Genomic DNA, 24,265 nt, shown 5'->3' on the forward strand with positions numbered 1-24,265 from the left:
CACAGAGGTGCACTCAGCAGCAAGTCAGCACCAGCAGAAGAGACCTTACATTCATATATGTATGTCAACATGACTGTGCTTACGCATCACCCAGCTGTGTGTCAACAGGACTGTGCCTTTGTGCGTGGGCCTAACAGGCTGTTGGTGAGCAAATGCATCTGATAGGAAGGGCTATCAGAGATACCTAAAGCAGGGGTATAATTTGTGTTGTGACACGCAATACCCAGCGCCAGCAATCTGAATCTACCTCTGAAAGCTGGGCGTGCAACAGCACAAGGGTTCTCTGCTGAAATGTAAGTGAACAACTCACATAGTGGTGATGCTACCTCAGGCATCAAAAGCTGGCTGCAGGTCTAAAGAGACAAGATCCTCCTAATGCTGGAGCCTTACAGCACTACCACAGAACTAAGCCCCTTTAGGAAACACCACTGTTCCAATCCTTTCATAAGGAGTAACACGTATTTTGTGGCCCGGTGTTCTTCCTACATTGTCTCTGGTGCAACAAAGTTGTTTTCACAAACATCCTCAAGGAACTTGGACTACCTTGTAGCTGGCTCAGAGAAACAAAAGTGATTCCCGGCTCGTGCTGGCTCATTCCTCTTCCTTCCCTCTGCACCATCCCATCGCTCAAGAAAAGCTGGAGGAGCTCATAGGTCTGGAAGCATGGCAGAAGTACACATGGAATGGGTCTCAATTAGGAAAAAGCTGAAAGAGACACTTGTACCCTTCAAGCAGAAGAAGAATCCCACGCTGCTCTGTCACTTTGACAATCAACGAGTGCTTCATGTGAAAACTGTCAAAACTCATGAGGAAAACACTTCAGACTGTCAATGGGAGGGACAAGCCAGGCAAACACAAGATGTGCAACAGGGGAGCCTAAAGGAGGCTTGTGAACAGTATTTTTGAACAGCATCTACACTCCATTCCAATGAACAGAAAGAACAGTTCTGGTACACTCAAGAACAGAGACAAGTTCTGTGCCCCCGCTCTAAACCCCTCTCTACCGAGAACTGCAAGGACACAGTCTGAAAGCACATTATCCATTTTGATCTCTCAGAAGCATAAAGACAACCACAAACTGGAAGGAGCCTGCAAGCCACTGTCAGTCCCAAGCTGATAAAAAAAGCTCTAGCCTCCTGCTTGCTTTCGTTTGCTGTGGGCCCAAGCTTCAGCTGACCACGAGCAGCTGCCCAAGAATGCAGCACTGGCCTGTGAACCTTGCAAGTTCTTGCCACTTCTGCCAACTATGCAAAGAGTCCTACTAGAACTGCACAGCCGGGTCCTTAGGGATGGGCAGCTGCATTCTGGTCTCGTGCCCCCCAAATTAAGGGCCTTATTCCCATCTCTGCCTCCCTAGCTCTGAGTTTCAGAGGCCCAGCTCTGCTTGCTTTGGCTTTTACTCCTGCTGCTGTCATAACCCAAAAAGAGTCATTTAGGATGACCTCCTTCCCCTTGGGACCAACAACCAAGTTCATGATAACCTTGTACCGAATTAAGGTGAAACACCATCAACCAGCCAGTTTTATGATTTATTAATACAAAGTACAAGGCATGCAGTTAAATATAATCATAGAATGAAAGAATGGTTTGGGTTGGAAAGGACCTTAAGATCATCCAGTTCCAACCCCTTGCCATGGGCAAGGACACCTCACACTAGACCATGTCACTCAAGGCTCTGTCAACCTGGCCTTGAACACTGCCAAGAATGGAGCATTTACCACTTCTTTGGGCAACCTCTGCCAGTGCCTCACCACCCTCACAGTAAAGAACTTCTTGCTTATATCCAATCTAAACTTCCCCTGTTTAAGTTTGAACCCATCACCCCTTGTCCTATTGCTACCTCCTTGTAGGCCCCCTTCAGATACTGGAAGGCTGCTATGAGGTCTCCACGCAGCCTTCCCTTCTCCAGGTGGAACAGCCCCAACTTTCTCAGCCTGTCTTGATACGGGAGGTGTTCCAGCCCCCTGATCATCCTTGTGACTTCCTCTGGATTTGCTCCAACAGCTCCATGTCCTTCTTCTGTTGAGGACACCAGAACAGCCATGCTGGCTGTCACCAAGCACCTTGTTGTTTTTCATGTGCCTTAGCATGCCTTCCAGAAGAATCTGTTCCAAGATTTTGCCAGGCACAGAGGTGAGACTGACTGGTCTGTAATTCCCCGGGTCATCCATTTTCCCCTTCTTGAAAATGGGGGTTATATTTATTTCCCTTTTTCCAGTCGTCAGGAACTTCACCTGACTGCCATGATTTTTCAAATATGATGGCCAGCAGCTTAGCAACTTCATTTGAAGTTCCTTCATGAGCCATTGATGGATTTCACCAGGTCCCATGGACCTGTGCACGTTCAGGTTCTTAAGATGATCTTGAACCTGATCTCTCTCCTACAGTGGGCCTAAGGCCTTTATTCTCACAGTCCCTGCGTCTGCCTTCCAAGACTTGGGTGCTGTGGTCAGAGCCTTTGCCAGTGAAGACTGAGGCAAAGAAGTCATTCAGAACCTCAGCCTTCTCCAAATCCAGGGTAGCTATTCCTCCTGATAGCTTCCGGAGAAGGCTCACATTACCCCTAGTCTCTTTGTTTGTGACATACCTATAGAAGTCCTTCCTGTTACCTTTCACACCCCTGGCCAGACTCAATTCTAATTGGGCCTTACCTTTCCTGATCCCATCCCTAGCTTCCTGGACAATGTCCCCGTATTCTTCCCAGGCCACCTGCCCTTGCTTCCACCCTCTATAAGCTTCCTTTTTCCTTCTGAGTTTTCCCAGCAGCTCCTGATCCAACATGGAAACCTCCTACCCTTATTGCCCAAGTGGTCAGCTTTGAACAAAGGGGTCAATCCTATCTACACAGTACAAGAGACAACATCCTTGTTATTCACTTCATTTATGCTCAAGGCCTCTCATGGTCAAATGAAAATGGTGCTCAGACAAGCTCAGGTTCCTGGCTCTGAGTTACACTATGGAATATAAGCAGTGTTTGAGCCAAGCTCAGTCTAGGCTCTCACTCCTTTGCTGACATGACACTCTTTGATGAGACAGAAACCAAGAGGTGAAGACAAGGACAAACCCAAAACCTCTGACTTTGCTGACTTCTGGTGCAGCTTTTGACCACACATTTCTCTCTTCCTTTGAACTGGTGCATCCCTGAGCGTGACTCAATTCTCACTGCAGCACCCAGCTCTCACTGTGAAGACTTCCTTTGACTTTAGTGTGGTCCCAACAACACCTCCTGCAGGTATGGATGCCATGGCAGGGTTCAGAGAACAGCAGCAAAAGTGACTAACAACTGAACAGATTCATATAAACAAGTGTGTCACTTGGTTGAAAGAGTCCTGGGAAGAGAAGCAGGAAGGTATAATGATGGTGTACAGCAAGATGAAAGGCGTCATTCTGAAAGATGCTATGCCTAAAACGCATAGAAGGAAACCAAGGAAGGGAAAGTCAGGCTAGAGAGAAAAACACCCTGAAGGTGAGCTCTGGGAGACTGAAGAGCAGTCTCCGTAATTTTCCTTCTAAAATTAGACCTTATATTACAACCAAGATGCAAAGAAGTCTGTAGACATTTCTAAACCTCATATGACTTAGATGCTCTTGACCCACAGAATATGCTATTATAAACAATGCCAGGAAAGGAAATTCCAAGCCAGTTCCACCCTACCTCAGGAAAGGAGGAATATAGGACTGAAACAAAAAGACAAGACTATCTCCATTGAACAAACTGGTTAGTGAAGTGAATTAGCATCATAAGGCACAAGTGTACTGCCAAACAGTGTAATAATTCAGGCCAAAAAGCAGCACAAAGTACTTTTTATTTTCTCCACATACAAACAAAACAACCAACCAAACTCATTCCTTGTCTGTGATCTTCAGAGCATAAGGTTGCTTTCCTACACAGCCTGTGAATCCCACTACTTTGGGAACAGGGCTTCCCAAATTGTGCACCAGGTGAAGACAGAATGCATTGACTCCGGTGCCACCCAAGAACCTACAAGCTCTGCAGAGGAACTCTGCACCCCAACAGCAGTTGTTCTGCAAGAAGTCAGCTCTCCTGTTCACATGCCTCAACCAGCAGGAGATGCTCCCTCCCCTCTCACCTCCCTCTCATTCTTTGCCTGTCAAAGGCTGAGGTTTTGGCTTTGCCCTTGTCTTCACCTCTTGGTTTCTGCCTGATCAAAGAGTGTCATGTCAGCACAAGGAGCAGGAGGAAAAGACTACACGTGTGGCTGCTATCAGGATGGGTAAAGATCCTGAAATGGGCTGTGCTTTGCTGTTTCCTCCCTCCCTCTCTCCCAACTGCCAGATGCCCTTGGTCCTGCGGCTGAAAGGAGATGAGGTTACTGCAGTTCATTCACACGGCACACAGGGCTCCTCTGCCTCTCTTCCTGTTTGCATGGAATTATTGGTCCCTCTGGCAAATGGAGAAAGGAAGAAGCAGAGAGGGGGAGAGAGAGGAGATGATGGTAAGAGAAGATAGACTTTTCCCTGATTAATGAGTTGGAAATGAATAACAAGTGGTATCAGAGTGATGTGGCTACCTTGCTGCTGACACGAGTTCCCTTGAACAGCGTGAGCCAATTCTGGGTAACAAAGCTCCAGTCTCTTCTACCCATTCTAGGCTCTCTATCATCACCCCAGCTTTGAGTCTTCTGGCTAACCTAGAGTCACCTCAGGAATGGCAAACAGCAGCAAAGCCGTTACAGGAGCAGCATCCTTCCACCATCCCCTCCCCTCCAAAGCATCTTGTAAAATGACAAGTCATCCTTTCTCGGCTCTGCCTGGCCTGATGAGCTGCGAAGCCAGCGTCGCGACATGGGGAGCACACAGAGCACAGCCACTTCGGAGCAACACCAACTTCTGCAGCACGAGCCGAGATCAACATGAGCGGAACTTGCCATCTGAAGCTGAACTGCAACAATTCCCCATGTCTGGCTGTGAATCCGGTTCATCGACAGCTTGACACTGCTATCAGCACTGACCTTCGGATGGCAGGAAGCACAACTGAGGCTTTGACAGGGCCTTCCAACAGGAAAAGTCCCATCTGTGCTCCTCCCAGGAAGATGAAATGCACAAAGTAGAGCAGCTGCCCCCTCCTGCTAGCACAGGAGCAAAGGGCAGCTCTCTGCCACTGCTTGGGAAGAAGGGGAAGGGAGGAGATCCAGCCTGGAGCCTTCTCCACAGCATCAGCTGTAATAGCCAACTCCCCCTATGGAAACTCACTTTAAAACAGCAGCTGCATTCTTTTGCCAGTACCACTCACCATTTCCCCAGGCAAATGAAGCTATCCTACCAGTATGTCCTTTTCTTCCCTTGCACATCTAAATGTACCTTTGCAAAGGCAGTTTAGGTTGGCATGTTTGGTTTTCTTCCTAGGGCCCTTGTATTGGTGTCATTCTTTCACACTTCTAACCACACATACACACAAAGAAAAGAACGAAATCAAATGTGAAGTGTTCAAGCAACCTACAAAACTTCCTACTACAGAATAGCCTGCTGACCAGCAAGACCCTGCTTCGGGAGATTAAAGTTGAGATCTTTGAAGCTCATTATTCCTGCTGATGACTGGCTCCTACACAGCCTACGTGCAGTGACAGCTCATCACATCCTACTTGAAGGCTGAAAGTGAGACCTGACCCCACCACCTTAGCTTCCTTATAAATGCCACCGCATGGCAGCACAGAAAATATGCCCACAGACCCTGTTTCTTTCTGGGCTCCTTCTCTAGCTTTACTCAGCCATCAATACCTTGTTCTACAATCACACACAGCTCTCCAAAACACAACAACCAGCTGTTCTCTGAAGCAAGAGTTTTAAGACCCACAGCTTCCTTAGTCTTCCCAGAGAACAGGGTGTAAGAGACATGAAAGACAGTGTCATCCTGTACCTGAGGAGGTACCTGATCAGAGGTATTGGCAATAACCAGCTGGGTTCAAAAAGGTGGGGTTTTTAAATGAGGCCTGCACAGAAGTGGGGACAAAAAAACAAAAGAGAAGAGTTAGAGAAGCCTCTTTCTTCAATCATTGGACTTCCACCAGGGTGACACATTACAGAATGAAAGAAAACTCTACCTTAGATCCTAAATTCCTCCTGTATGACCCTCAGTCCCACAGACCTTACAGCCTGGCTTCAGGGAACACAAGTCTGACTCATGGTGGATTTGAGATGTCATCCCAATGCCATCTCCGAACTACTGAAGTGAGAGATGGGAACTTAAAAGGAAAAACAATAAAAAGACAAGAAAGAGAAGAACAAATACCCAAAATAGTGGCAATGCCAGGGAAAAACGGGTAAAACCTAGTCTGCAGCAATAAGGCAAGCAATTAGATTATGCCTAGAAAAGGGTCCTAAAGGCCTTTTTCTGCACGTAGAAAATGATACTGATAAATAATCCACACATACTCTTTACCCGACTGTTTCCTTACAAATCATTTCATCTCCACTGAACTACACAGTAAGGGAATAACATTTTAGGAATGACCCACGCCTGTTGTAGCCAAATGCCTTTAGCAGCTGGCACCATGCTCACCTCCCCAGGTTGTCTCTTCAACATCAGTATCCCGCACTGCTGGTGACTGCTCTGAGCACGAACACTGCCCAAGCCACTGCCAGAACTAACTACTACTAAACCAGATAAAAGCAGTAAGAAGCAGCTGCAGTATTTTACCGAGAAGATGACAAAAGGATGCGTAAAGCTGGGAAATGTATCACAGAAAAGCCAAAAAGAGAACTTAAAAGCCCTCAACTGCTAGCCTTGTGCAGGCCACCTTCCCTGTCAAACTGGTCTTCTCCATCCTCTAGCAGCTATGAAATAAAAGAATGTGAAGAATAGAGGCAAAAGAGGAAAGAACAGAAGAAGAAGGAGGGCTGCTTACAGCACAGATGCTCATTCTTGTGATTTCCTCCTCTCCTCCCACCCTAGGAGTACTTTCATCAGCATGTGCTGCACATCACCAGAACCGATCATAACTGATACAGGATTGTTTCTGGGAAACAGCCTTTTTATAATGTGTCTACAGAGCGCTTTGTATCCAAGCACCATCCCACCTAAAAGCATCAATCAAAACAAATCAAATACTACTGCTCACAGGCAAAACAGAAATACAGTACTGGATTGCAAAACAGGCAGGAAACTCATTAAGATTCCCTTAAGGGCAGTAGGGGAAAAGTACCAATTCCCATTCATAGAAATATCATCCCTAGATGTAGCACAGAGGTCAGTAAGAAGTGACTGTACTACAGAAATACCCATATAAAGAACACATTGGAGAGATACTGGAAGAGTTTTAAATTGCTTCAAAGTAAGCTTGACCATCAGTCTTTTTCCCACTCAGCCATTACCAGGGACATATTTTGGCAGGTTATGCTAACACCGCTCTTAGAAGAGCAGAAGAGATCCAGGGGTTCCCACTCTGCAGCAGATGCACATACCCAAGCCTGGATCAGCCAGAAGACTGCAGTAGAGCAAGGAGAGAGATGAGAAGAGCTGCCAAGAAACACAGTGAAGACTGGCACAGGGGTGCAGGTCAGAATAAAGGACTATTAAGAGCTCCACTGCAAAGCAAACTTGCCCTGATTTTGCCTTTACTCTTCTGGATCCTGCCCTGTATGGTCTATTTCTGCTTTGGGGGTCACTGCAAGCAAACACAAGGTACAAGAACAGCAAAACAAGGAGGGATTTTTTCCTTTGCCTTTTTTAATGAACTCATAGGGTGACAGTTAGGAGGGAAGGGTTAAAGGTCTGAAAATGAGAGAAAGAGGATCTGTGTGACAGGAAGGGAGCATGTGAGGGGGCGTGTGACAGGCTGTGCAGCAGAGTATGTGTATGTAGATCCCATTCCCTCCAAGGCTGTTGGCCAAATGCGGCGCTGAACTTTCTGCAGACTTTGTCCTGCCAAGTCATGTTCCCTTCTCACACTGCCTGACATCACCACAAATACTCAGCTGGAAAACAGGACAGAGCCAGGCAGAGTCCACTGCTCAAACACCAGCCAGTGAAACGGCTGCGCTCACAGCACACCCACCAGATGGGAAACCAGAGCCATCCCTCTCCTCACAGGTCATCCCCAAACCCAGGAGGCCCTACTCTTATCCATCCAGAGAGAGCCCTAACAAGGCACAAATTGAGAGGTGCTAACAAGCAAATGCTTTTCTACCACCCAAATAATGTAGCTGAGAATGGACTGAGCACAGAGACTCTCACAGAGAAAATCAAAAGGCAACCATCAGATTGTCAGTTTGTCACAGCGTGTTGTAAGGACCCAACTCCATTCCTACTTCTGGTGCAATCCTGCCATGAGGAGAAGAGGAGAAGGAAGCCATCATACACAACCCATGGACAAGCCAGGAACCAGTGGCTCTGCAAAGGCCAATGCCCAGCAGGATCTGTATGAGACAAGCAAACACCACTGTCAGAGAGCTCCCATCACCTGACCTCTTAGAAACCACTGTGAACCCAAGATCAGTGCTGGAAATGGGAGCACGTGGACGAGCCTGTGGGAGCGGGCCATGGGGCTAAGCCCATAGGTGGCTGCATTTCTTATTTTGATCCCTGTATCGAGGGAGAAGGGTGGGGATGGCCTGACAATTCTGGGACACCACTGAAGGCACCACCCAGAGCAAGTATCAGGGAGTAGCAGCTGGAGATGATACAAGGGAGAATGAAGTCTTCAGTTTCTTGTTTTTATTTCAGCCTTCACCCCAAGAGCCTGCTTCTTATAAGCAGCATGACAGAAAATGCCCTTACAGTGCAGGTGACAAGGAGGAGAGTCATGTTGTCTTCAGGCAAAGGCTTCTGCTTTCTCCACTCCTATATCCAAGCAGCAACTAAGGAGCTTCCTGCAGATCAAGAATAACTTTTCCTTCAGAACCATATAGCCCAGAAAGTCAAGTCCCCTCTTCTCAGGGGGGTTGGAACTTGATGATCTTAAGGTCCTTTCCAACCCTAACTATTCTATGATTCTACGATTCTCAGACACACACAGATAACAGAAGCTACATTATATGAATAGAAACTACATTATATTACATGAGTGCTGAGGTGCTGGCACAGGGTGCCCAGAGAAGCTGTGGCTGCCCCATCCCTGGCAGTGTTCAAGGCCAGGTTGGATGGGGCTTGGAGCAACCTGCTCTAGTGGAAGGTGTCCCTGCCTGTGGCAGGGGGTTGGAACTGGATGAGCTTTAAGGTCCCCTCCAACACAAACCATTCTATGATCTATACTTACCAGTATTTTACATTTTAACATTCCTCACAACAATGTTCCCTCTTCCTTTGCTAAGGGTGTCTGACACCTTCCTTCAAGGACTAGCAGGGCAACCTCTCTGCATGCTATACTGACCTTAAATCATATCTTCAGAGCTTCCTGCCCAGACCTGCAGATGCCCAAGAATCGCCCCCCCTCAGCAGCTGTTACCACAAAACCATCTTTTGAACTTCTTCCTGGCTCATTCACAGAAACCAGGATGTTATTCCTCTCCTACAGCCAACAGCCGTGGGTGAGAAGCCATCAGTCAGACCACCAGGATCACAGAGTTGGTGTTTGAAGACAAGGTGACAGCTTTTCCTTCTCCACCTGCAGCATGCAGTGGGTGAGATGCCCTGCCCTGGTGGCAGCACTCATGCAAGCCAAAGCACGCTGGCGAGGAGAGCTGGCCACAGCGCTCTGGATGTGCATGGGTGCATGCGTGTCACGGCAAGCACCCTCCGAGCAAGTCTCAAAGGGCTGTTCCAGTGCAACTTCGTGTCCCCACAAACATTTGCATGTGGGTTCCTGCTGGTAGGCACGCAAGAAGCCACTACATGGGCATGTCTGACAGTATGACTGCGTCAAACCCGCCAGGGAAATTCACTGACACGGCATGTGGAGGCCTTTGGGGGCTGGCACATTGCAGCATGCATGCCCCTGGCAACCGAGATACACCACGGAGCTGTTGCAGAAGCCTGTCTCTTTGCCCTCATTTCATAATGGCCCCAGATAGACTATTCAGATTCCAAACATTTTCCTCTAAATGGATCTCTACACACGTTTTCCAAAGTTTCACTCATTCAATTTATTTTCTAAGCTAATGGCAATTTACAATAAAGCCTAAGACAATCGTTTAAACAAGCAAACACCCTACCCAAGCAGCACATGGTTGCTGGAGAACGTTTAAAGAGCCTAGCTCCTTAACTCAAGAAAGTCACTAAGTCCACAGAATGAGACTCCACTCAAGTACCAAGCAAATCCTTCCTTAAAAGGCAGAAGGATTAGTTTCTTCAATTCACTTCTTACATTAGTTCAGTTCAAAGCTGGAGGAGGCAGCATAAACCAGAGGGGGGTGTTTCTCTCTTCCAATCTCTGACTAAAGACAAGGGAGGATGAGTTATGTTCATTCTAAGATCTGGAAGGACACAGTGACCAAAACCAACCCGTTCGCTTTGCTAAATATAGGTAACACTGGCCTGTTAGAGTAAGTCAGTTTTAACACTACACTCTCCAGCAAGCACATTGCATGTTTTCTTGTATGTACCCGGTGTGTGATTAGAGTCTAATTACAACAAAATCTGCATATTTAATTTAACCTTTTTATCCAAATGCAGTTTTGCACAAGTCATGAGGAACGAAATTGCTCGCCTAGTAAATACAAGTGACCATTTTCTAATGTAAACATTGACTGTGATATAATACAGCACAAATGGGGGCACACACGGTATCACCCTGTTTAGCAAGAAGCAGTAACAGACCAGCCTAAACTATTAGAACAAACCTCTCTTTTAAGAAAGTACCAAATGCAAAACAAAGCTTAAATGAATTATTTAAACCACCAACTTTAATCATGACTTAAATCAGCGAGTGGGAAGACTTGATTTAAACCCATTAACCTTGTTTGTCTCATAGCTGTGGTAGGAGCAGTGAGCAGAACAACCCCTCTCCCTGGAGGACAAGGATACAACTTCCATGCCCAGTTCAAGACATTTTACGAGTAGAGTTGCCAAATGTTTTTTCTAAACCATAAAACAAACTCCAGAGCCTCACATGCCAGAGCCACCTACTCTCTTGTCAGTCATCTGCTTTAGCAATCGGGCTGATACTCACCCAGCATCTTTTATTTACATCTCAGCGAGGTTTCTCCATGTACACAATACAGCCTGACTCTGCAGCGTGGCTTCTGTATTGCTCCAGCCCTCCCAGCCCACGAGACCGTTCTCCTACTTAATCCTACAGACACTGTTCAAAACAGGAATTGGAGTCCTCATTCTCTAGCACTGCTCTCTTCAGCTCTACCCCAACTTCCCACTAAACAAATATTTATCCCTTAAACACACTGGAAGGTCTGCAGTGCTCTGCTCTTCTCTGCACTACCCCAATTAGCCTTTGCCCTCCCCATGTAAGAGACTTAAAAGATTGACAGCCTACACTGCAAAGTGATTTATGAAGTTATCCCAAACTCGAGTGTATCACCTTAACATTCTCTGACACCAAAGTAATTCTGCTTTACAGGAAATCTGGTTTTGAGATCTCCAGATCTAAAAGTACAAGTTCCACTGGCTCCAGGGGTGTCTCCTTTTTAGTGAGGACACAAGAAAGGAATTTGTCTATGCTCCAAATATGGAAGAAAGGTATTTTGTCCCGAGCAGGGAGTCACAGAACAACGACGACACAGGAGTGCTGAAGCAGCCCATCCTACACTCATAGCAGAGGCATTTTTAGCACCTGCCACGAAAGACAGCCTCTAATCTAACAATATTATACACCTCTCAAAGCCAAACAGACCACAACACACCTTCTCTGCAGTAACCACGATGAAAATGCCAAGTCAAATGTTGTACTTTTCTATTACCAGTATGATCCAATGACCAAGTCCAACCTGCTCGCAGCTGAAACGCAGAACCTGTACCTGTCAGTGGAAGCACTGCCCTGAATTCCCTCCTAAAACGACATTCCTTCCCACCAAGACAAGTTTCCACAGCCAAGAGAACATGATTCTGCTGTCCTAAATTATTAGGTTGTGATGAAAACAAGACAATGTAGCCTACTGCAGACCAGAACAGTTTCCCCCAGTGAAACAAGGTATCTCTGTACAGTCATAGAACGGTTTGGGTTGGAAGGGACCTTACAGATCATTCAGTTCCAACCCCACTGCAACAGGCAGGGACACCTACAACAAGGTTTCACCTCAGTTCTGAAGCTGATTTTTCTCCCAGACTGCCAGGTCTGTGAATCTTGTCACTTGGTGGAAGGGAGGCAGTGACACGCCATCTGATAAGCTTTCATATTCACCATGCAAAGACCCACACATCCGCAACAATGAGACTTTCACAAGCAGCTGCTTCCAGAGCAGAGGGCAGGATCCCCCTTCAATGCAGCCAAGACAAAGCACATTATATCCCATATTCTTCCTTGAGCAGATTTGAACATCAGTTCTGAAAAACAGCAACAGACCTTACATTCAAAACTTAAGCTTTTGAAAACTGTGATCATGAGAGCCATGCAACCACAGACCACATCTACTTACAAGAGACATGACCTGAGGTCTGGGACCATCAAACGCTGAACAACAGCAAGAAAATCATCCTTCTGCTTACCACAGTATGAGCACACTGAGTTGTGAGGACTAACCCAAGAGAAAGCATCTTTGTGGGGAAGAAAAAGAAGAGCAATCAAACACACTGGAAACACAGCTCTTCCTGCAGGTGTGAGATCAGGGCAAGGCAGCAAACTCACGCTCTGTCCTCTGCTCTTCTGCACACCCTCTGCCCGCTCCTCGCTGCACAGCAGCTGGTAAAGGAACCGTGCTGACAAGGTGCAGAGCGCCGTGGCAGCAGCAACTGGAAACGACTGCTGACTGTAACCCAAGGCACAGAGCCAGCGCACACTAATTCTCTGATAAAGTTTCCTATTCCTCAGTTTTGTTTAGAGTAGGCAGTTTATATATATAGCCCTGCTATGGTACTTCTCACATCCCTTCACAACACAAGTAGCTGCAAGTTTCCTCCAGCAGCTACAGAGCTCCCAAGCAGCTCTGCAACGACCCAACTTCTGTCCTGCCTAAGGCTGGTTTGGGTTTATTTCCCCCACCTTTCATCTCGGTGGGGTGAGCTGGAGGAGGTCACCAGTTATTGCTACCCCTGCTCTTCTCATGTAAAAAGTGGCCTTGTATGAAGCAGGATGGAGAGGTGTACGCATGGATGAGAAAGAAACATCACTGAGGTAACAGCTCAGAGCTGGGTTTCAAAAGCGGTTACCCAGGAAGCCACACAGTCAGTCTGCCCTCACCAGTCTTGCACCAGCAGTAACGTCCGGGTACACGTGCCACAGGTGTGACAGCAGAGAAGGGCAGCAAGGCCAAACTCCATCTGGTCCTGGCACAGTGTGTCCTACGTCCAACGCCCTCTTTCTGTAGCCCAAAAGAAAGAAGAGCCGAGCTCAGCAACACTTGACTGAAATGCTCAAACCACATTTGCCTCCTCAGCTGAAAGACACTTATTTTCCCTCCTGTTTCTACCTCAGCAGGGGGGTTATGTCTCGCTTGAGACTCATTTACCCCACAAACCAAGCCCAGTACTCACTAAAGGAAGTACAAACCAGCTTTTCCTTTTTCTGCTGTCTCAGGTATAGCCTTCTCTCTGGCACCCAGGGAGAAGCACACACTCCATGATCCTTGGAAGGAGCAACAGAGCCAAGAGAGCTCTTCCCTACAGACAAACATAGCCTGCAGTCGCAGCCAGAAACCGGCTGACACAAGTGATCCAGGGGGTTAGTCAGAAACGTGACTCAGTGTGAGAGACTCCCTCACTGAAATCCTCGCAGAGAAGGGCCCGGTTGTGCTCCCAGGAAAAGCGGACAGGAAGTTTCAGGATGTAAAGTATTGCTGTTCCACCGGTGATCCAAGGCGGGTTTCTGGTCCAGAGCAAAACACCCCTCCTGACACATCCGTGGCACAACGAGTGTCAGTGAGGCGGCACAACAACGAGCCACCACCGGTGTAAGCAACGTTACCTTTGAACAGCACCCCGCAGGCTGACAGCTGTGCAGGCCCCCCTGTGTGCTAGAAAGGCCCGGGGCTGACAGGATGCAACGGGCGAACGGAGCACAGAAACACGGCGCTGAGCCGAGGAGACAAGGGGAGACGGCAGCTGACAAGTGTCCCCCGAGCACACATCCCCGTGCTGCGTCTCCCGGCAGCATCCCAGGGAACAGCAAACGGTAACGCGGCTCTTCACACGCACGGTAACCGCCATCCCACCCCGAACTCCTGTTCTTGCGCGCCAGGTCCCGCCACCTCCTGCGCCCGCCCGACCCGACCCCCTCCACTGAGGGACCGCGTCCCCTTCGCTCGGAGATGGGCACTCGAGGCGCGGGGCCGAGCCGACCGGTGGGGCAACACCGACCCCACACCGGCTCCCGCCTCCCCTCCACAGCGCGGAGGAGCCCGGCCCGTCCCCGCCAGGCCCGGGGAGCTCAGCGGGACGGGACAGGCCGCTACCGCCACCGCTCTCCCTGCCAGCGGCTTCCAGCGCGGCCCGGCCTGGCAGCACCACACGGCGCTGCACCGCCGGCACCGGGTCCCAGGAAACGCCGCCGCGGCTCGGGCCGGTGCAGGCCGCGGGGCGGGAGAGCGCGTCCCGATCCCGTACCAGGAGCCCCGGACACGCGGAGAGACCGCGCCGGGCCCGCGAGAAGGGGAACGAGGAAGAGAGGGAAGGAGAAGGGAACGGGGAGACAGGGAACGGGGCAGGGGCGCGCGCGCGAGAGCAGAGCCCAGAGGAAAGTTACCGGCGCGGCCCGAGGCTCCCCGGCGCTGCGCGGCCGCCGCCCCCCGTGCGCAGGTGCTGCGAGAGGCGAGGGGCGGCCCGGCCAGGAGCGGGTCCCGGTGCGGGTCCGGTCGCGGATCCGGTCCCGGCGGAGCTCCGCTGATGTCACGCGCGGCCCGGCCCCGGGTCACGCGCAGCGCCCCCCGCCCCGCCTCGCCGCCGGCCGGCGCGCCAGGCCCCGCCCACAGCCCCGCCGCCGGCCCCGCCTCCTTCGGTCTGTGGCGGCCGCAGGCCACTTCCGGTGTGTGCGGGGCAGCCGAGTCCGTGCGGGTCTGCGGGAGGCGGCGGGTCCGTTCCGGCGCGGGTGAGGCGCGATGGCGGCGGGGCACGGCTGGGCGGGCGCCGTCCTGCTCCTCGCAGCGCTCTGCCTGCAGCCGCCGCCCGCCCGGCCCCGCGGGCTCCGCTTCGTAACGCTGGTGAGGGGGACGGGGCGCGGCGGCGGGACGGGACGGGACGGGGCTGCCCTGTCCCGGTGCGCGGTGTGACGCGGTGCCGCCCGCAGGTGTACCGGCACGGGGACCGCTCCCCCATCAAGGCCTACCCGCGGGACCCCTTCCAGGAGGATGCGTGGCCGCAGGGCTTCGGGCAGCTCACGCAGGTGCGTGCGGGGCCGGGGCTGGGACCGGGAGCGGGAGCGGGAGCGGGTCCCGGGCTGTCGGTAACGCGCGGTGCCGTTGCAGGTGGGGATGCGGCAGCAGTGGGAGCTGGGCCGGGCCCTGCGGCAGCGATACCGCGGCTTCCTCAGCGTGATGTACCGGCGGCAGGAGGTACCGGGGCTCGGGGGGCTGCGGGGAGCGGCTTCCCTCGGCGGGGGAGCGCCGGGGCCGGGTTTTGTCTCGGTGTTTGTGTTTCCCAGCCAGTCCCCACCGCAGGCGGGAGCAGAGGCACCGAGCAGCGGCTTCACCCCGAGCAGCGGGGCTATGGGGCTGCCGGAGCCGCCGGCTCGGTGCCCAGGGGAGACAGCAGGCGCGCTGTGCGGTGGCCGGTGCTGGCTGCTCGCTCCAGGCTGTAAGGTTATTGTGTGTGAGAAGAATGCAACCTGTGTTGGCTCTGTGGGGCACTCCAGGTACAATCTCGGGGTGTCTGTACACACAAGCAGTAGTTATTAACCAGAAGTGACCCTCTCATTTGTTTCCACCCATAGAGGACCGATGGTTTCAGTCCCCCAGAGCTATTCATTTCCCTCCCTCTCTCTCCAGGATGTTGCCACACTTTACAGTAGCTCTTGAGACATAGGTAGGTTTCTTGTGTAAAGAGTCGTGGGGCCCTGGTGGAGCCATGTGCTGAGCACGGGGGAAAACGTGAAACATCCACAAATGGAAGGAAATGAAAAGTCCTCCCCAAATACTCCTGATGGGTGTGAGTCAACGGGAACATGAGCAAGTGTCACAATGGGAGGTTTGCCATCACGGGGTTTGGGTGGGCAGTGGGCAGGCAGACCCTGTGCCCCACTACTGGCTCTGTATTGACTCAGTTGTTTTATCCGAGCTCACCTGGGGGGATTGACCACACTGAGAGCCCCTCTACAACTTTCTGTTGTTGTTTCCCCCGGTTTCAGGCTCCCCAGTGCATCCCCAGCCTGCCATAGTTCAGGCTGCACCCCTTCTTTGACATTTGCTTCATCAACAAAACTTCCCAAATGGGCTCAGCCAGGATCCTTTAACATTCCTCAGCGGTTCCTTTCCAAACATACTTCATTCCTATAAAGCTTTTGCCCACGGAATGTTTTCCTTCCCATATTTGAGAAGGAAAAACAAACGCAGGCGTATGCAAACAAAAGCTCTTCTGCAAACCAAGCCCAAAGCCCTGCTCCAGTTGAGCAACCTCCCTTAGAAGAAGCGTTGCCTCTGGGTGACACCCTGTGACCGTCTGTCACCTGACTCAGCGACAGGCTGGAGCCCTGGCACAGGGGCTGGAGGAAGCACCCAGGGCTTGATCGGCTTTTGCAACACTTCCACCATTAGATCCTTCTCCGCATTTCCCTTCTGTTTCTCCAGAGCTGACCATGGATGGAAGCAGTCCTGGGTAGGGAGCGCAGGGACAGTGGTTTTCAAGCCATAGTTACAAGTGGGTAGAAACCATCAGAGAAAAGGCAACTTTTTGTTTTCCTAGCAACTGTTTTGAGGCACCCTTCATGTGTGGGATGCTCTACAGTGAGCATACATGGTTTTCTCTTCTCCTTTAACATTAAAGAATTCCCCATCTTGACATTGTATTCCATTCTTCTGGCTTTTTATTCAGGTTGTTTCAGGTTCAACATCCTGGTTTCTAGGTCATGCCTTCATGATTTCCTGTGTGTTCCTCATGTTTTCTGACTGGTTGCTCTCCAGTCTCCCCCCAGGTGTTCTCAGCACACAGATATCACAATACCAAAGTTTTGCCATTTTGACCTGCTGTACTTCTCTGTATTTTTCTCATTTCTCTCTTTACTCTGGCTCAGATCTCTCCCTGTGAGCTCTGGAATGAGAAAGTCTTGGTCCATTAATACCAAGAGTCCACAATGATCAAATAAAATCCCAGCTCCCCCTTTTCCTCCTCTCCTGTTCATCAATCACTCTTGTCTTCATTTCGCAGATGGGAAAGTGTGGAGAAGCTTTTTCTGCATCTCTCTCTTGCTCTTATAGAATCCCAGACTGATTTGTGTTGGAAGGGACCTTAAAACTCATCCAGCTCCAACCCCTGTCACAGGCAGGGACCCCTTCCACTGTACCAGGTTGCTCCAAGCCCCTGTGTCCAGCCTGGCCTTGAACACTGTCAGGGATGGGGCAGCCACAGCTTCTCTGGGCACCCTGTGCCAGCGCTTCAGCACCCTCACAGGGAAGAACTTCTACCGAATGTCTAATCTCAATCTCCCCTCTATCAGGTTAAAGCCATTCCCCCTTTTCCTGTCACTACCTGCAAATAATATCCTTGTCCTATCACTGCTACTTGTCCAAATCCCCCTTCCAGATTTCTTGTAGCCCTTTTAGGCACTGGAAGCTGCTCTGAGGTCTCCCATGAGCCTTCTCTTGTCCAGGCTGAACAACTGCAGCTCTCTCAGCCTGGCTCCAGAGCAGGAGTGCTCCACCTCTTCTTTTACTCTTCCCCATATTCAGACTCCTTTCTACCTGTAACCTCTGCACAGCACCTGCCCGTCCCATTGATCCGGAACAGCCCACTGTAGTGTTACACACCCAGTTGTCTGTGTATCTGCCCCTACAGTTTTGGCCAGGCTGACATCAACAGGCTCTGTCCCATCAGCTCCCATTATCCTCTTGCCTGTGAGCAGCTGCAGGGCACTTGGCAACATTGCTCAGCGAGTGCACCCAAGGAGCACCACCGCTTACACCGGTGTTACTAATGGTGACTGTCCTGTCCTGTCCTGGCAGATCTTCGTCCGCAGCACAGACTATGACCGGACGCTGATGAGCGCGGAGGCCAACCTGGCAGGAATGTATCCCCCAGAGGGAGCACAGATCTTCAACCCCAACATCTCCTGGCAGCCTATCCCTGTGCACACAGTGGCCAGGTCTGATGAAAGGGTAAGTTGGGCTCAGGGATACGTACTCACTACTCCGTGTTGTTATGCTGACTTCTCCAGAAGTCTTTGCTTCAGTCTTAATTCAGGTTAAATTCCTCCTGGGACCTCTTTGCAAACGTTCTTCTGTCCTCAGATGAGGATTCAGGGGTTGTGTTCACTCAGCATGTTAGATGCAACACCCCAGCAGCCCGCGGATGGCCTGGAGTACGCTGGAGGCAGGACTTGAGGCTGTTTAGAGATGCCTCCTGCTCATCAGGGTTTCATTACAGTTGCACTTTTGACTGCAAGTTCTGTGCTTCCATGTTCAAGCTGCTGTTGTTGTCTCTGCCCAGCTACTGAAGTTTCCTTTGACCCCCTGTCCACGGTATGAACAGCTACAGAACGAAACCCGGCACTCAGCAGTATACATAAATAAGACCAAAGAGAATTGGGTAAGTGATTGTTTGCATGAGATAAGGTGGTCTTAGGCTTGTAGTTAAAGTAGTATCACCTCTATATAAGCAGAGCTCTGGGAAGCAGGTGGGAATACCTGTGCAAGTAATACAGCATAAGGTTTGAAAACTGAAGGCCTTTCTCTTTTCTCATACCTACAGCAATTCCTGCAGATGGTGGCAAATGAGACTGGGATCCGGGATGTCTCTCTCGAGGGTGTTTGGAGCGTGTATGACACACTGTTCTGTGAAGTAAGTTTGGCCATCACCGTACAGCCACTGGAATTTGGTCTGTGGGACTCTGGATTTTCCTTTGAAAAATTGCTTTGCAAATCCCATAAAATCCCCCAAACCTCTCACCATTCCCACCCTGCAGTTACAAATAATGATTGCAGAATAACAACAGTTCTCACCCACTAAAAGCATGTACCAAGATGTACCTGCTTGGCACTCTGTAACCTCCCCCTTTGTAGCTTAGGTATCGTGCCAGAGCCAGAAACAGTTCCTCCTGCATAATAAATACCTCTTTTGCAAGTCACTAGAAACAGCCACAACTGAAATCTAGATCTCTGTGAACAAGGCTGAGTCAAGACTGTGTGCACGTGGAGTTTCGTTGAAAGCCTGTCTTATGAAGGCTTAAACGAAATAAAAGATCAGGTTTAGCTGTGCTGTTATAGTGCTAGAGGTTATGTATCCAGGAGACTTACAGTGTTCACACACAAGTTTATTTGTGTGTAACAATAGAGTTCTTTCATCTCAAGCTAACTGAATGTGAAGGAAGCCGTAAACCTGAGCAGTCTGTCATGCTAATCCTGTGGAGGTGCAAGACTCCTTGGCTTGCTGGCAGTGGCACACAGTGGTATGTACTATTTTGGGGATGTGAAAGATAAATCTGCATGGAATTGCACTTTGCTATGTAAAGCAGCAGCTTGAGTTGCTGCAAGCTGAGAATATTCCAGTCCAGAGCTGTGTTGCACTGTGTAAATTTGCCCTTTGATACACAAACCCCATCTCCTCTCCTGGAACAGTGAATCAGAGTGAAACAACTTCTGTTAGCAACAAAAATCATTTGGTCAGAGAGATCAGGAATATCATATCTTCTTCAAGACTCAGTGAGCTCACACATTGGGCCCCAAAGGCCAGCTGACAGCCCCTGTAATCCCCAGGAACCTGCAGAATAGCTTCCCCAAATGAAACCAGCACATTGTGAAGAAGGGGAGTTTTTACTCTCAAAACTGTACCCTCAGGTCTCACCTGCTTTGGGCTTCTTCCTTTTTCCTAACTCATACAAACACTGCCCTGAAGAGGAGCATTGTTTTTCTCATCTGAGCCAGTAAATTCATTCTACCATAAGAAATAGCTCAGCTTCCCAGCCATTCTCATTGTAATTTACAGAATAACTAAATACCTGAGTTTGTGATGGGAGTTTCTCCACACCACTCAGAATGGGCCCTTAAGGATATTCAGCTTCATCTTCTGGCAGTTTAATGGGATGTGGCATAGAAAATTGCTCCATGTAATGCCAGGAAACCACAACTGCTGTTTGCCTGCCAGGATAACTAATCCTTTCTTGTAATAGGTTGGCTGCAAAGCAAATTCTTCCCTTGGTTCCCAGTTCTGTGTGTTCTGGGTTGGCATGCAGGGCTTTGTAAGTGGTGCATCCCAGTGTTAGGTCTGTAAAGCACTTGCTAACCTTCTCCAGGATCCTTCAGCAGCTCTCAGAGCCACCAGGGAAGTGGTACACCAGAAACCTCGAGTTCATGCTCGCTGCCTTATCTTTTCTGTTGGGTTTTGTGTTTGATTTTCTTCTTGACTGAATGCTATCTGCAGGGCAGAATCAGCCACATGTAAAGTAAACGCCTCGAGATTATTGTTATCAGTGGTACAACAAGATCTGGCACTCAAGTTGTGCTTTCACAGAAGTGTAGCTCCTACGTTTTACTCTTCATGCTTATCATTAGTAATTTCTGGAACAACATTAAACTCTGCATCTATTCTGTGTACACAGCACAGCAGTGTGAGGATAGAAGAATAGGAAAGGGGCGTATTTAACACACTACAGGAACCCAGTAGCAGGATGGGCAGGACTCCAGACCCCCTGACTCCCATCCTCTGATCAACCTGTGCTCTGTGCTACCCACACATGAGTGTTGTGTTTCTCTTTCTAGCAAGTACACAAAATGGATTTGCCTGACTGGGCGACACCAGATGTCATGACTCGACTGAAGCAACTCAAAGACTTTGGGTTTGAATTTCTATTTGGGATCCAAGATCGGGTGGAAAAAGCTCGTCTGCAAGGCGGTGAGTGCACCAGGAGGGACCTTCATGCTGCTCTGTCTGGTTTCAGCCTCTTAGTAGCTGTTCCCTTTCCTCAGGGGTCCTGCTGGGTCACATAAGGAAAAACCTAACTAAAGCAGCAGATGCTTCAGCCCACCAAGACCTGAAACTGCTTGTCTATTCAGCGGTAAGTCAGAGCTCAGGGGCTTTTATCCACCTCCTCACAGGGAGCTTGGGCTTGGTGATAGTTTTAACCCCTTCTGGCTTCTCTACAGCCTGCAGGGATCAGGACATGCACCTTTGCCCCTGGCTGGGTGGGGTGTGCAGAATCTGGCATCATTCCCAAGCTGCACTTTGTTCCTATTAGCTCAGGCTTGTGGATAAGCCACCGCTGTGTTTATTTGGTAGATGGGTTGATGCTACTCAGATATTCCCACAGTGAGGCAGAGTCATTCCCCCTTCCCAGCAGCTGACTGACTGGAAAGTTGGGTGTCTCCCAAATTGCTCCCTAGAGATTAATTCTGAAAGAACCATTCAGGATACACAACCATGTTTCACTTCCTCCCCTGGCACCATCACAGATCACCACTCTAGCAGTACAGTTCCTCTCCCATCTTCCAGATGGAAGTTGCAAAGGTGACACCCCCTCAGCACTTCCCTGGCCGTTACTGGTACAGACTGAGCTGCCACATCCCTAAGGGTGACTGATTTGGTTTTTTTCCCTCTTCCTCAGCATGACACTACACTTGTGGCACTGCAGATGGCTCTAGATGTCTACAACAAGATTCAACCACCATACGCCTCATGTCATTTATTTGAGCTGTACCAAGAGGATGATGGGTGAGGGCTGCAGTAAAGACGTCTGCTGTGATTTCACCTCAAGGGTTAGATACCTTAGGCCAGGCTCCACCCTAGGGGGATGCAATCTTGCTCCTAGTGGCAGACTTAGGAGGAAAACTACCACCAGAGTAAAGGAAAGCCTGTGCACACTGAGGTTATGGGAAGGGATGACTTAGCTGGAGAAAGAAGAACAAACCTAAACATGTGGCTCTTTCATTTTCAGTAACTACTCTGTGGAGATGTTTTACCGGAATGAGAGTGGGAAGGAACCTTTCCCACTGACAATCCCTGGCTGTCAGCATAAATGCCCACTGCAAAGGTTCTTGGAACTCACGGATCCTGTTGTTCCCCAGGACTGGGAGCGAGAATGCCAGGTAGCAACCATCATGCACGACACAGGTGAGCCCATACTGGACCCCAGCGTGGCAGAAGGGAAACTTGGCTGATCCCATGTTGACCACTTGTTTTCTCCCTTGCAGAACTGTTTGTGGGTCTGGCTGTCTGTGGATCCATTCTCCTTCTCCTCATAATCCTCCTGTTGACTGTACTCTTTCGCATACAGTCCCAACACCCTGGCTACCGGCATGTTTCCAACGAGGGAGAAGAACAGGCCTGACAGTTGCTTCGACTCCTTCCCAAGCAGTAGGAGGGAGCAGAGTTGCCCCTAAGGATGATTGGGCACCTTCAGTTACTGAGCATTCTTTTGCTTTGGCCTTTGCTTCCCAGAATGAAGCGGGACTTGATTTTTGGATTCTTGCTAAAGGCAACGTCCCAGAGGGAGAGAACTGAGCTGCTCTAATGGAAACAACACCTTAAGTCTGCAGCCAGTGTACTGTGTGGTGCCAGCAGTCCTCTAGAGTTTACCTAGCCTGGGATTCCCACCATGGCAAACAGGAGCTGAGCAAGAGATTTCCTCTGTTGAGGTGACTGTAAATGTTACCACTCACCATGACTGTGGCAGAGAGGCCTCCAGGAGCTGCCGCATGCAGTGCAGTCAGGAGCTGCGTGTCTCTTCAGGGTTAACCTCCTCCGAGTGCTTTTCCCTCAAGCCACGGGCTGGTGATGATGGTGGGAAGGCTGGGCTCAGAGCAGAGCAGCAATGCACCAAGACTCAACTACTGGCCATGCAGAGGGAGCTACAGATGATGGCAGATGGTCAAAAGTGTTTCTTGAAGTTGCTGCCAAGTAATTGCTACTGGCAACTGGTCTTTCTTTCCCTCCTTACGTTGTAGCTCAAGAGAGGACTGGCCTGGAATCAGGACAAAACTGGCAGTAGTTTCTAGGATTCAGCTCAGAGTAGGTTACATATGATCCAAAGAAGCTTTAAGTGCTTCATTTGAAGAAAGAGATGAATTCCTGTGGCCACAGCAAACTCACACCCAAGTTCTTGTGCCACATTGGCTCTAGAAAGGAAAGTCCCCATAGATTAGAAACTTGGGCCCTGGGTAAAGATTCAGCCTTTGAATTTCACCTACCACCTCTGAGCTTCAGGTACCTACGACAGCAATAGCCAGTTCTGCAGGCAGTCCAGATTTCAGCTATGAGCCGAAGGAATACACTTTACCAGCAGAACGGTTTTATGCTGGAATTAAAGAGATGTAGCAGAGCTATACCTAAGACTAGATTAAATACCAGGGTCTGCAATTTTCCTTCCTACCTTTCCCCGTGGATGGACAGCAAACAGAAACTGCCCACCTTCACTTGCCCCAGGGTTTGGCATTTTGTCCAAAGCGTGGTTCTGTTTCTGGGCTGCCCTCTGTACGCAGTGCAGCTGCTGCAGGAGCTCCATGCCAAGCACCACCTGCCCTGGAGCTCTTGGCAGGAAAGGAGAGACTGCGGCAGGCACCAGGAGCACAGGCTCTTCACATGGTGATGCTGCACATTCACTTCCCACTTTTACTTCCCTTTCTGGTGCTCTTCCCTTCCCGTCTTGGCGGCTGAAGCCTGCGCTTAGGTTACAGACGTTTCCTTTTCTTCCCCTATTGGAGTACCACGGGAACTCTCCCTCCACCATAACTAGCATCTCCTATCATGGGAACACTAAATCAGCAGAAGCAGCTTGCTGTTCTCAGCATCTTCCTCACCTTTCTGTCCTCTGAAAATATAATCTAGGTCTTCTGCACAGCAAGACAGTCATGAAGAAAAAGCTACTGCCTGTGAGAACACGCACAAGAAAGAGGTAATAGAAAGTGCATTGAAGAGGCCCAGACCTGTTTTTTAAAGTCAGCAAATTTTGCACACAGAGGAAAGGTTTCTATGATGATTTAAACACTTTGACTGTGAATGATTTTCTGTAATTGTTCCAATACATTTCATGATTAAAATCAAATTTGCACCTAACTACTCCTCATCTTCTCTAAGAGCTCACAGGGCACCAGCATGCTCAGTGCTGGAAAACAGGCAGCACTAACT

At 49.7% G+C, this 24,265-nt stretch overlaps 1 protein-coding gene and 1 long non-coding RNA gene across 2 annotated transcripts in view; both read left to right on the plus strand.

Moving 5' to 3' along the window:
• The first annotated feature begins 8,964 nt into the window (after window positions 1-8,964).
• LOC133206946 (uncharacterized) overlaps window positions 8,965-24,265 on the plus strand; it is a 34,307-nt gene continuing 19,006 nt past the window's right edge. Inside the window, exon 1 of the long non-coding RNA XR_009723904.1 lies at window positions 8,965-9,131. This is a non-coding gene — a long non-coding RNA (uncharacterized LOC133206946). The remainder of the gene's footprint in view (window positions 9,132-24,265) is intronic.
• Window positions 15,065-24,193, plus strand: ACP2 (acid phosphatase 2, lysosomal). Its single transcript, XM_061343299.1, has 11 exons — window positions 15,065-15,201; window positions 15,288-15,383; window positions 15,466-15,552; window positions 18,154-18,306; window positions 18,638-18,736; window positions 18,899-18,988; window positions 20,905-21,037; window positions 21,112-21,200; window positions 21,747-21,853; window positions 22,077-22,252; window positions 22,333-24,193. Exons 1-11 carry the CDS (start codon window positions 15,100-15,102, stop codon window positions 22,467-22,469), a joined length of 1,269 nt encoding a protein of 422 aa, XP_061199283.1. The 5' UTR covers window positions 15,065-15,099; the 3' UTR covers window positions 22,470-24,193.

The sequence above is a fragment of the Neopsephotus bourkii genome, unplaced genomic scaffold (assembly GCF_033783945.1).
Source record: "Neopsephotus bourkii isolate Nb327-2 ecotype Australia unplaced genomic scaffold, CSIRO-AGI_Nbou_v1 NB_1825, whole genome shotgun sequence".
Lineage (NCBI taxonomy): Eukaryota > Metazoa > Chordata > Aves > Psittaciformes > Psittacidae > Neopsephotus > Neopsephotus bourkii.

Bases quoted from the DNA above. Each gene is read 5' to 3' on its own strand.
- ACP2 (XM_061343299.1), top strand. From the start codon at position 15,100: ATGGCGGCGGGGCACGGCTGGGCGGGCGCCGTCCTGCTCCTCGCAGCG. The intron at 15,202-15,287 runs GTGAGGGGGACG...TGCCGCCCGCAG, and splicing joins GGCTCCGCTTCGTAACGCTG to GTGTACCGGCACGGGGACCG. The intron at 18,737-18,898 runs GTAAGTGATTGT...TCATACCTACAG, and splicing joins ATAAGACCAAAGAGAATTGG to CAATTCCTGCAGATGGTGGC.